Genomic DNA, 13,039 nt, shown 5'->3' on the forward strand with positions numbered 1-13,039 from the left:
ATGTACTGTCTACGTTGCTGTTTCCCTAGTCTTAGCCCAATTTAGTAATACAATGACACCTCACCTCATCCACTTTGTCCAGCAATGAAGTCACCAAGGACATCCATGCTGCCAAAATCCAGCTGTCATTTCTTTGTTCTTATCTCTCTGTTCTGACTTCTTTGTGGTACCTGACAGGGTTGATTACATCCTCTTAGAACACGTTCTTCTTTTGGCTTGCACAACACTACATTTTCTCAGTTTTCTTCATACCAGACTGAGGCTGCTCCACAAATCTTCTCTGTTCCTACTAAACGTGTGGGTGCTTCAGAGCTCTGTTTCGGGTTCATTTTTTTTGTATCTGCCCTTGTGCTAGTGACATTTAATCTCAAAGCTTAAAATACTATTTATGTGCTCATGATCCCCAAAACTGCAATTTTCAGCACTGAAACCCTTGAAACATCATGCCTGTCTTGTTAACTGCCCAGCTGACATTTCCATATCATTATTTAATAAACAGTTCATACACAATTATTTCCAAAACAGAACTCTCGGTTTCCTTTCCCAAATTTACACTTTTCTCAGTCTTCTTTATTTTAGTAAATGGTCCCACAATTTACTTAGTAGATCAAGGCAAAAACAGTTCCTTCTCTAACTGTCCTTCTTCACTCCACCACATCCAATCCATCTGCAAGTCCCATAGACTCTACTTCCAAAACATACCGGAATCATCTGTCTCTACCACCACCATCACCACCTCCAAAACAATAGATTCCTAGTTGGTCACAGAAGCTCCCTGCTTTTACTCTTGTCCCAATAAAATCCACTCTTCACAGAGCAGCCAAAATAGAAATAAGATCATTCCACTCCCCTGACCTTCAGTGGCTTCGTATAACACTTATAAAAATCTAAGCTTCTGACATTAGCTTTCAAAGTCCTAAATGAGCAAGCCTTTGCTCATCTCTTGTATCTCAACTTATCACCCCTGTCCCTTCCCACAAGTTACAGCCACACTGGGCCTTTATTCAGTTCCTCAAACACACCTAAGTCATTCCCACCTTCAAGGCTCTGTGCTAGTTGTTCCATGTGTTGGAATGCTCTTCCTCTCATTCTAGAATAGCTAGCTCCTCTTTGTTCAAGTTTAAAATGCCCTCATCTCAATAAGATTGGAGAAGGAAATGGCAACCCACTCCAGTGTTCTTGCCTGGAGAATCCCAGGGACAGGGGAGCCTGGTGGGCTGCCGTCTATGGGGTCGCACAGGGTCGGACACGACTGAAGTGACTTAGCAGCAGCAGCAGCAGCAGCAGCATCTCAACAAGGCATTCCTTTAATACATAATACTACCTCCATGGGAGAAAGCTGCCTTGTCTGACTTCTCTATATCCCATATCTGGAACGATGCCTGGGTCCATAACAGCACTTAATAAACAATGACTCCCTATAGTAATCCTACTGCTGCATAATAACATTAGAGAAAATAAATCTTTCTCAAGGACACATAGCTGCTAAATAGTAACAGTATTTCTTTGATTCAAAAGCATCTTACATGATATAAGGGTCACCAGCAATAACAAATCACAGTTAACTATACACATATGGAAGTAAATAAGACTATTCAGTAAATGAAATATAACACTACTATACATTAAATTTTATGAAGCAAAACTAATGCTCTTTAATGCTTTTGCTTGAAAAATGATTGACACTTTTGATAAGAGTATAAATTTGAGTAAATTATAATCAGAATTGTTAACTAAAATGCATACATGCATACATTTCTTAAAAAAAAAACTGTGAAAAAAAAATACACACATGGGTAAATCTTACCAGAGTTAATTTTGGCCTGTAACCATTTCTTCATACACTCCTGGTGGACATACTGTAAACTTCCGGTGCACTTGCATGGCTCTATCAGCAAGTTAGAGGATGATGCAGCTGCCATCTGACAAATTCTACATAAATCACCTTCTTCTTCTTCGGAGTCCTCTAAAAGGAGGCTGGAAAAGACGGTATATTTCTTAAACAGAGCTATCAAAACTCATCCTAGTCGGTCATTTCTAGTTATACATAACCCCAAAATATATCATGGTCTCTCTGGGGAGAAAAAAGGCAATCAATAACAATAATAAATAGCAACTATCAACAAAAATACTTTCAACAAGAGTAAAAAATGTAATATTTTAAAAGCAAATCAAATAGGCTATCCTATTACTTATCTTCAAACAATTTAAAGTAATTTGTCCTTGGTACCACAGCTCAAGTTCCACAGCTTTCATAATTTGTAAGTTTCGCTAAGATTTTAATTTCTGCAATATCACAGACTAATTCAATTCCAGAAGTATAAAGATAATGTCCATATATACCCATTACTTTTGTCCCCTCAAAACTTTTAAGACAACTTTGATGAATTAAACATTGACTTGTGATTTTTCAATTTACATGTTGTTAGAACCACATAATGTTTAAACTAATTAATTTTTGTATTAATACAATCAAAACAATAGATTTTAAAATTCCTCATTTTCCCCACCCCCAGTAATGTTAGTAAATCATTCTCATTTCTTTAAGGTTAGGATTTTAAAGTGTGGAGCAGTTCCCATTAACCGACATCCTATTTCACAGGCCAACATGTACTGCTTATTTAAATGCAGAAATGATCACTATAGAGCAAGTAATTTTTTTGGTTAAAATCTCTCACCTTAGTCCACTGCTGACACAAAAAAGGCACTCAATAAATTGATGATACAGAATACTAAACTTTAACTGAAATACAACCTGGATTATATTACATGGATTCCATGTGAGTTTAGCAAAAGATTTGTGGAAAGAGAAACAGATGTACTTTGAGGTGACTTCCATACCTAGGCTTAAGCAGAGATAGAACCTCAAGTATTAATCTTGGTTTTTTATTTATTTATTTTTGGCTGGGTCCTTGGTGCTGCATGGGCTTTGCTCTAGTTGCCGTGAGTGGGAGCTCCTCTCTAGCTGCGGTGTGCAGACTTCTCACTCAGGGGCTTCTCCTGCTGCAGAGCACAGGGTCTGGGTGTGCAGGCCCCAGCAGTTGCAGCTCCTGGACTCTAGAACACAGGCTCAGTAGTTGTGGCGCACAGGCTTGGTTGCTCTGTGGCATGTGGGATTTTCCTGAACCAGGGATCCAATCTGTGTCTACTGCTCTGGCAGGCAGACTCTACCACTAAGCCACCAGGGAAGCCCCCCGAACGTTAATCTTTATGTTTTACCTTTAGATGTGACTTTCCTTGGCTCTTGAGTTATTACTTTGGGAGAGTCCATTTTTTACACTTTTATTCATTTAATTGTAAAGTATCTTATAATCCTCATGTATAAATGAAAAACATAATAAAGGAACACACACATATAAACTCCATGTCAAAATACCCCAACAAATGTGCTTTTGAACTAGCTAATCAGACAGGGCAGTGCTGGCTTAATTGGTTACTCTTTGGAAATCAGTAAACTAATGCTTTGCCTACTTACACTACTGCACTCAAATTAATCTCACTTTGAGCACGAGAAATATAATTACTTACTATATTACTCAGCAGACCATTCACAAATAGAGGCTGCTCCTGTAACATTAAACCTAACACTACCACAGCTGAGTAAATTCTTCTCTACGAAAGGAGAAAAAGCAAATTTTAAGGGAATCTTCACTTGGTACAATTTGTTTTTTCTAAGGAAAAGTAGAAACATATTCGTCTATATTCACTATCTTAGAAAGCATATGAAGCTCCTTTTATTACCCAGAGTAAGATTTGAATTGTTTCTTGTTAAAAACAAAAAAAAATCTAAAGTGATTGTAACAACTATGCTCCCCAACGATTTCATTACTGGGGCCTTTATGAATAAGAAAAAACAAAAACCAAAAACACCCAAAGACCTTAGCATTATGTAAGTCTTTTCTTCTTACAAGTATCTTTTATGTGCACTATCCTATCCCATTTCCTCATAAAAGTAATTTTAATACATGGAAAAACTAAGCAACAATTATTAACTGGCAAAATAATTAAGTTGGACTGAAAATCTCTGATCTTTCATCTTTCCCCAGAGATTTTTAAGCAATCTAAGCTCTACAAAAGATTTCATATGAATAAAAGATTCTAAGTTCTGAATTTAAACTGACATTTCTGTCAAACAGTCACTGTAATTCAGCATACATTTAGACTTTTAAAAAAATTTAAAAATCTGTGACTTTACCTCATCCCCCAAAAGATTTGAAATCAGAAATATAAATAAATGGTAAATAAATGATCTTATTAAAAGGTGAAATACTGTCTTGATACACATGACCACTTGGGTCAACTTACCAATTCCATGTAGCCCTAGCCTACCAAGACAAAGGGTAAGAGATTAAGGCCTTTTGTTTCCATATGTATCTGTGTCCAAAGCTGGTTAAAAACAACCTTTAGATTTTTTCCCGATGCAATTTACACCCCCAGTACCTACCTCTAGTATTAATTCTCATCCATTTTACCTCTGAGCAAGCTACTAACATCTTACTGGATGTAAATTTTAAAGGAAGAAAATTTCAGACATCATTCTTACGAGAAACCATTTTAGAAACAAACAGTTCTTTCTCTAATCTGTTCCTGCTTTACAGGCTTAAGACATGTATTCAAACTTACCTCTCTTTTATTTTCTGTAGTCTTTCTGGGTCTCTTGAAGGTACATTTTTAGTTTTATCATTTTTTCCATCAGATGAACTCCACCCTGAAGGAATAATATCTACAGTGATCATAACATTGTCAGTCAAATTATTTCCAAGTGCTGGGGGCACTGCAAATCTAAATAAGGAACCAGGAAGGATCCCTGTTATTCCTGTACTTCGTCCACTACGAGTTGAATCTGATGGGGAGTCACCTGTACCAACACTGCTTGGTGCTGCAGATGCTTGTGGTCTGCTGGCACTAGCCCCAAGGGGATCACTCTGTGCTTCAAGGTGAACCACTTCATTTGATTCTCTTCTAAAAAGATGATGAGATCTAGATGGTATATCAGAGGTAGATATCCTTGAAGATTCATCTCGTCCCTCTCGCCTCCTTCTAGAGAACAAAGGTGTACATCTATTTCTAAGTGAGGAAGATAACCATGGTCCTGTATTTCTACCTTCAGATTCTTGGTTAAAATTTTGGGAATCTGGCTCAGAGTTATGATTTTGGCTAAGAGATGACAAACCCCATCTTCGCCGAAGAAATCGAAATCCCTGAGAAGCTTCGGATGCCCTATTATCAGGAATATCAGAAGCTGATGCTGCATTACCACGAGACTGAGAACCTGTCAAGATTCTTGGAGAAACATAAGAATTTTCAGAACTCAATGACCTTGTATTCAAGGATTCTTGATTAGACCTTCGTGAAAAAAAAGTAGATGACATACTAGAAGCTATACGTGACAGCAATCTCCTTGTTGTGCGTCTACCTTCATTGTCAGAAGATTCTTGAAATGATCTGTGAGATGAGTTAATCCTATCTGAACTGCCTATAGTTGAGGGTTCACCTCTATTTGAAGTATAAGAAAATCCAGGCTGCATACTGCTTTGGGGAGATTCTAATTCTCTTGAAGAAAAATTTGATCTTAAAGAATTTCTAGCCGAGTCCCTAGAACATGGAATGGTTTGATGTTCAGAAGGCATTTGGTGGTTAGTAGATGATGTACTCAGTTGTAAAGTGCTCAATGAGTTCTCTTTTGGTCTTGCTCCTTGTGAATATGAAGAAGGAACTCTGTCTTGAACATCTATTTTTTTAAAAAAGGAAAAGATAACCAATTTCATGAATTATCTGTGCATTATTAAATTTAAGTCTATTAACCACTAATTAATGCCAAAATTAACCCCTAGATTCAAACTGAACACTGGCATATTATAACTACATAGCCTAACTATTATTACAGAAAAAAATTAACATATTTAACTATCTGTCTACACTTTTGGTAAAATCCAGTGCTGCTGAATAAAATCATCACCACAAATTTTTAAAAACAGAAATGCATTATAGCTTTATAAGAGGCGAACATCAATCAACTAACGCGGATGAAGGTATAACAGTAGAATTTATCGATCAAAAATTGATACAGGAGAAGAATACCTAACATCTAAATGGATAAGGAATTTTAAATGGGTCAAAAACTCAATGTGAATGACTCATAACAAGTAAAAGCAAAATTCTCATAGGGAGATGGTGTTTTGGAAATTTTTCTTACTCTAATAAGTACAAAGTTATTTCATGTAAATACTATCATTCTTGTAATTTTATGGCAAACCATGCTAATAGTTCAAACTTTCTCCAACCTTTGGCTTCTTCTTTCAAGTTAACAACAGGGATTCTAATCTCTGATTACTCATCAACCATAACTATGTTTAAAAAAAAAAATACTGGCCGGGAACTCCTAGTCAGAATAGAGCTCTGGCATCTACAATTTTAACAGTACATTGCTGATGATTCTAACCTTCAAGTGGAATGAGAAATATCACAGCATTCCTTTATAAAAAATATTCATCCATATATCTAGTTTAAGAACTAGATTGTTACTGTGCTAACACATGGTACCTCATGGAAGAATCAATGGGGACGAATCTATTCCATACACTTATACTTCCGAAATGTAGAAGCTACTGACACTGTTTACTAAACCTCCTCCATCCAAAGTCAAGCAAATGAAAATAATACACTTTCATTTGTCTTAAATAAAGCAAAAAATTGCCCTAGTAAGGTCATTTAACAAATCTAGTTAAACCGTCCAATAGAAATGCATATTCTTCTTTGTAAATCAAATTCCACTTTTGTCTGCTATGACTGTCAACTTCAGTTAGTATCTTTTATCTTCAGTTATGTACTATTATTGTTTTATTTTTATTTTTTTAATTGCACTTATTTTTTTTCAGATGGATTCAATGCATAATGGATAACTCATTGGACTTCTTTATTTTTTTTAATTTAGGCTTACATACACTGACAGAAACAGTGTGGGTTTTTATTTCAACTAAATGAAAACAAAAACAAATTCATGCTAAACTAAAGGAATCCTAAATTATGTCTTAAAATGATGATTTCATGTTTTACTTAATTCATAAGGCAAATTATATTGCAGCATATAAGAATTATCAAGTATATATAAAACATACATTCAGAAGAGTAGAAAAGTTATAAGCAAACAGAATTTGGATACCTGTGTCTAAATATTTTAAATTGGTTACAATTTTTACAGTAAAACAACAAAGTCCTAGAATATATATCAAGCTATCCTATATTCTAAATCTTCATAGTATTTATTTCATTTATTCCTCTGTACTGTGATTTTAATGATACAAAGAAGAAAATGTAACATTATTAGATAAATTATGCATAACAGTATAGCTTATACATACATGATGAAGTTGTGAAATCACCACTTCGGTGACTATAATCCGCAAGATTACTAATGGAGGAATCTGTTCTCCTCTCTCTCATCAAGTCAGTTCCAAATGATCCAAGTACCACTGATGAAGATCTGGGAACTTGACTATGCCTCCAAGTAGAATCTTAAAATAATTGAGGAAGTTTTAATTCAGAGAAACCTTTCACGGTTTCTGACGACAACAAATTTTCAATACTACACAGAGATAATTATGGTTTATTGGTGGTGCTAGTGGTAAAGAAACTGCCTGCCAGTGCAAGAGATTTAAGAGACGCGGGTTTGATCCCTGGGTCAGGAAGACCCCTGGAGGAGGGCATGGCAACCTATTCCAGTATTCTTGCCTGGAGAATCCCATGGACAGAGAAGCCTGGCAGGGTACAGTCTATGGAGTTGCAAAGAGTCGGACACAACTCTTAGTGATCAGGCATGCATGCACACATAGGAATCCAGTTATATAGTAGCAATGAAAAGCAAAATCCACTAATGCACTAATCACTCATAAAATTATCTCCTACTCAAACATGTTCTTCTCTAATACTAAAATCTACCCCTCGTCTAGAGTGCCAATGTCTCAGTCACTCCCTGAAATATCTGAATACACAATATACACATGATGTAAAAATGATTACAGCAAAAGTGATGAGAACAGCCAAAATCAAAGCCATCTTGGAAAGAGAGAGGTTATACTGCAAGTTACATTATTTTGTTGGAACTATTATTGCTGCCATACTTCGTTTATCCTTATGCTAAGAATTAATGTATCATTCCAATTATAATCTAAATTGTTAGATATAATTTCATTTAAAAAGAAATTAAAAATTTCTCAAAACTTACCCCCCTTTACTGTTTATCTTGAAATTCTGGGTCTTCCTCTCCTAGTCCTAAACTCCTCAAATAATTTCCCTTTATTAAGGGAAAAGCCCAGGGGTTAATATTAAGCCTTCACAGAGCAGAAGAGAACAAAAGTATCACTATGTAACGATGTCTGTCTACAAAGTTAAGGTCAGTCTGCTCTTACCCATCACATTACTCTTAATATCTTTCAGATGGCCAGTGTCTTTCTCATGGCCGTCCTACCTAACAAAATAGAAAGCAATTGCTTATGCTCATTCAAATACTTTATGCCTAAGTCTTTTATACCAGAGTGATTGAGTGATTTGTCCAATGTCACGCAATTAGAAGACTAGAATCATAGCTTTCCAACTCCTTGTACAGAAGAACTTCTAGTACAATACCACCAACTATTTTTCAACTAAAGAATTTCTACATTTTCTTAAAGTAAGTATCATATAGCACAATGTGTATTATTTACAAATATGCTAAGGAAACATTTAAAACATGTTATCTGTAAATCTGGCTTTCCCAGTAACAATTTAAAACTTCATCTCCTATAATAATAAGCAGAAGACAGGTCAGTTTTACATGCTACTATATAACATATCAGCTATTCTAATTAAATAAAATCCATTAAAATCCCATTTGTGTAAGACATTTTTGCCAAATTTAGAACAAAAATCCAAGATGAAGAGTTAATTTCAGTTCCAGCACTAACCCAAGGTAAGATATTGGAAGATCCACTCTTATTTCTGACTCAGTCTCACATTCAATCTACTTGTTTAAAACAGAACAGCTTGGGAAACAGGCTTTTATCCAAAATACATATAGAGTGACTCGTACGTACATAAATTTAATTATTACCTGATACTGCATTTAAACCATGGCCAATACTTCTTCCAGTTGAGGTAGATGTACAGTTTGTACAAGAAAGTTTAGGTCTTTTTGAATCATGATCCCGTTGCTGGTTTTGTGATCTTGAGCGTGCTCCCTGAGTTATCTCAGTCTCACTATACCATGTAGGTTGAAATGGTGACGCAGCTGCTGATGCAGACTGGAAGTTAAAATGAAATTTTACAAAGGAACAAAACACTTGAAATTTTAAAATATTAAGTTGAAATATTAAATTGAATCTAGAGTGTTCTAATAAATTGCCGAGGATCATTCATTCTTCACCAAGCACAAATTTTTCTACCATGTAGGTTCTATTGTCTTCTACCACTTGTTCCTTTACATGGTAACTTATTTTTCTAGATTTAGGTATGTCTTCTTTGTAACTGAATATATACACTAGGCTAGGAAACACTGAAGAGTAAAAATTTATATGTAATTATTTTGTTCTCTTAACCCATTGATGAACCTTGTTTCTTCCTCTTATATAGGTAGACAGAACACCAAGAAAGGCACTAAGTGATTGTGAGTACTCTACTGTAAGAATAAGATTTTCAAGTAACCAAAAACACATCTGGATCTTATGCCCATTCAGGAAGAGTCATACAACACTGCTGCTGCTGCTAAGTCGCTTCAGTCGAGTCCGACTCTTAGCGACCCCATGGACTGCAGCCTACCAGGCTCCTCCACCCATGGGATTTTTCAGGCAAGAGTACTGGAGTGGGGTGCCATTGCCTTTTCCACATACAACACTATACATGGTACTAACAACAACAACAAAACTAAAATATGGAATTGTTTCATCAGAGAAACAGCTAAAATTAAGTATTTTAAAACTCTTAGCTCAACATTTTCTCTTTAAACATATAATTATATGTACAACCGAGTGAAATAACACAAAAATTACAATGTACAAATACACACATACACACAAAGACCATATATTTCTCCACAAAAGAAGGTTAAAAATGGAATGTTATCATGGGCCATAAATTCAGTCTATGTTAACATAATATTCAAACATAAGTATGCAAACAATGTGCTCAAACAGTTTTAGAGTACAGATAAACAAGTAGTTATCATATGAGTAAGCACTATAATAGGAAATATGTTCCAAGTTCTCCAGAAAAGAAAAAACTTAACTGTGTCTAAGGAGAGGGAAGAACTAGTAGAAGGTGATAACTGGAGTTCACTGAATAGGCAAATGAGGAAGGAGGTTATAGGTGGATAACACAAAAAGATAAAAAGATGTCTTAACTATTCTACCATGGGAATTCTTCTAAACCATCACTACTTACTTGATCTTCTATTATCTTTCAATTATGAGAAGCATACTGCATGTATACAGGAAACTGTATTAGTCCATAGTAACTCTACAGAATAAACCATGCACATATATGGAAAAGCATAACATACAAAGCTGAGAAAGTACTAATGGGCAGATCAAGATTTCTTCTAACTCTTGCCCAGAGAATATTTTGTTAATTGAATGTAGGACTCCTTAGCTTAGCATAGACTTGGTCTCACAAGCCTTCTCTACCAAGTAAGTCATCCACAGAGACCCAATCAATGAACTGAATATCAAGTGAGATGAAATTCATTAAATATTTCAAAATAAAACCATGTTATGAGCCACCATCATCTATCAGGGACCTAATCCTGCAGGCCAATGGTTTTAAGACCTTTGAATTTCAAAGATCGAGAACTTCTATTTCTGACTCGTAAATCTAAAATAGCAAGTATCACCTAACCTGATCCCCAAACTTTTTAAATGGGCATTTTATACGCTCCTAAAACATGAATACACCAGGCATAGAAAACATCCTTTGCTGATAACATGAGACAATTCTATACATGGACATCATCAAATGGTCAATATCAAAATCAGACTGATTATATTCTTTGTGGTCAAAGATGGAGCAGTTCTGTATAGTAGCAAAACAAGACTTGGAACAGACTGGCTCAGATCATCAGCTCTTTACTGCAAAATTCAGACTTAAATTAAAGAAAGTAGGGAAAAACACTAGGCCAAGCCCATTCAGATATGATCTAAGTCAAATCCCTTATTACACAGTAGAGGTGACGAACAGATTCAACGGGTTATATCTGGTAGACAGAGGGCCTGAAGATTTGTAGAGGTTTTAACAGTGTACAGGAGACAGTGACCAAAACAATCCCAAAGGAAATGAAATGCAAGGCAAAGTGGTTGTCTGAGGAAGCTTTACAAATAGCTGAAGGTTCAAATTTCTCTACAACATTGTCAACTCTAAGTACTGTCTCACTTGTTTTATTTTAGCCATTCTAGTGGGTATGAAGTGGTGTCTCATTAAGAGCGTACATTTGCATTTCTTAATGATGTTGAGCATCTATTCATGTGTTCCTTGGCCATTTACACATCTGCCAAAAAATGTCTGTTCAGTTGCTTTGCTCATTTTAAACTGAGTTGTTTTTTTGTTATAACCTAAGAGTTCTTTATATAGTCTGGTTACAAGTTCCTTGTCATATGGCATATGGTTCACAAATAATTGCTGCCATTTTGTAAGTTGCCTTTTCACACTCTTCATGGCATTGTTATGGGCTTCCCTAGTAGCTCAGCTGGTAAAGAATCCATGCAATGCAGAACCCGGTTAGACTCCTGGGTCAGGAAGGTCCCCTGGAGAAGGGATAGGCTACCCAGTACAGTACTCTAGGGTTTTCCTGGTGGCTCAGACAATAAAGAAACTGCCTGCAATGCGGGAGACCTGGGTTTGATCCCTGGGTTGGGAAGATGCCCTGGAAGACGACATGGCAATCCAGGGCAGCATTCTTGCCTGGAGAATCCCCATGGGCCAAGGAGCCTGGCGGGCTAACGTCCACGGGGTCACAAAGACAGAGCTGAGCGACTAAGCAAATGGATATATGGCATTTCAGTTCAGTTCAGCCACTCGGTCGTGTGCGACTCTTTGCGACCCCATGAATCGCAACAACCAGGCCTCCCAGTCCATTACCAACTCCCGGAGTCCACCCAAACTCATGTCCATTGAGTCGGTGATGCCATCCAACCATCTCATTCTCTGTCGTCCCCTTCTCCTCCTGCCTTCAATCTTTCCCAGCATCAGGGTGTTCCCAAATGAGTCAGCTCTTCACATCAGGTGGCCAAAGTAATGGAGTTTCAGCTTCAACATCAGTCCTCCCAATGAACACCCAGGGCTGATCTCCTTTGGGATGGACTGGTTCGATCTCCTTGCAGTCCAAGTGACTCTCAAGAGTCTTCTCCAACACCACAGTTCAAAAGCATCAATTCTTCGGTGCCCAGCTTTCTTTTTTTTTTTTTTTTAATTTTAAAATCTTTAATTCTTACATGTGTTCCCAAACATGAACCCCCCTCCCACCTCCCTTCCCATAACATCTCTGTGGGTCATCCCCATGCACCAGCCCCAAGCATGCTGTATCCTGCGTCAGACATAGACTGGCAATTCAATTCTTACATGATAGTATACATGATAGAATGCCATTCTCCCAACTCTCACATCCATACATGACCACTGGAAACACCATAGCCTTGACTAGAAAAAACTTTGTTCACAAAGTAATGTCTCTGCTTTTTAATATGCTGTCTAGGTTTGTCATAACTTTCCTTCCAAGGAGTAAGCGTCTTTTAATTTCATGGCTGCAGTCACCATCTGCAGTGATTTTGGAGCCCCCAAAAATAAAATCAGCCACTATTTTCACATCTATTTGCCATGAAGTGATGGGACCGGATGCCATGATCTTCGTTTTCTGAATGTTGAGCTTTAAGCCAACCTTTTCACTCTCCTCTTTCACTTTCATCAAGAGGCTCTTTAGTCCTTCTTCACTTTCTGCTGTAAGGCTGGTATCATCTGCATATCTGAGGTTATTGATATTTCCCCTGGCAATCTTGATTCCAGCTTGTGCTTCCTCCAG

At 36.8% G+C, this 13,039-nt stretch overlaps 1 protein-coding gene across 3 annotated transcripts in view; it reads right to left on the reverse strand.

The window, feature by feature from the left end:
* The window catches only part of MARCHF7 (membrane associated ring-CH-type finger 7), a 47,703-nt gene that overhangs the window by 12,760 nt on the left and 21,904 nt on the right, over positions 1 to 13,039 (reverse strand). For 2 of the 3 annotated variants that reach the window (XM_068967878.1, XM_068967877.1), the window contains exons 3-6: positions 9,089 to 9,278; positions 7,362 to 7,514; positions 4,624 to 5,731; positions 1,808 to 1,977 (exon numbers count right to left, since the gene is read on the reverse strand). In XM_068967878.1, the coding sequence (XP_068823979.1) occupies positions 1,808 to 1,977; positions 4,624 to 5,731; positions 7,362 to 7,514; positions 9,089 to 9,278 (1,621 nt within the window). Of the gene's footprint in view, positions 1 to 1,807; positions 1,978 to 4,623; positions 5,732 to 7,361; positions 7,515 to 9,088; positions 9,279 to 11,795; positions 11,802 to 13,039 lie in introns of all 3 variants that reach the window. The other variant, XM_068967879.1, reaches the window with a different exon arrangement.

This window comes from Capricornis sumatraensis, chromosome 3 (assembly GCF_032405125.1).
Source record: "Capricornis sumatraensis isolate serow.1 chromosome 3, serow.2, whole genome shotgun sequence".
NCBI lineage: Eukaryota > Metazoa > Chordata > Mammalia > Artiodactyla > Bovidae > Capricornis > Capricornis sumatraensis.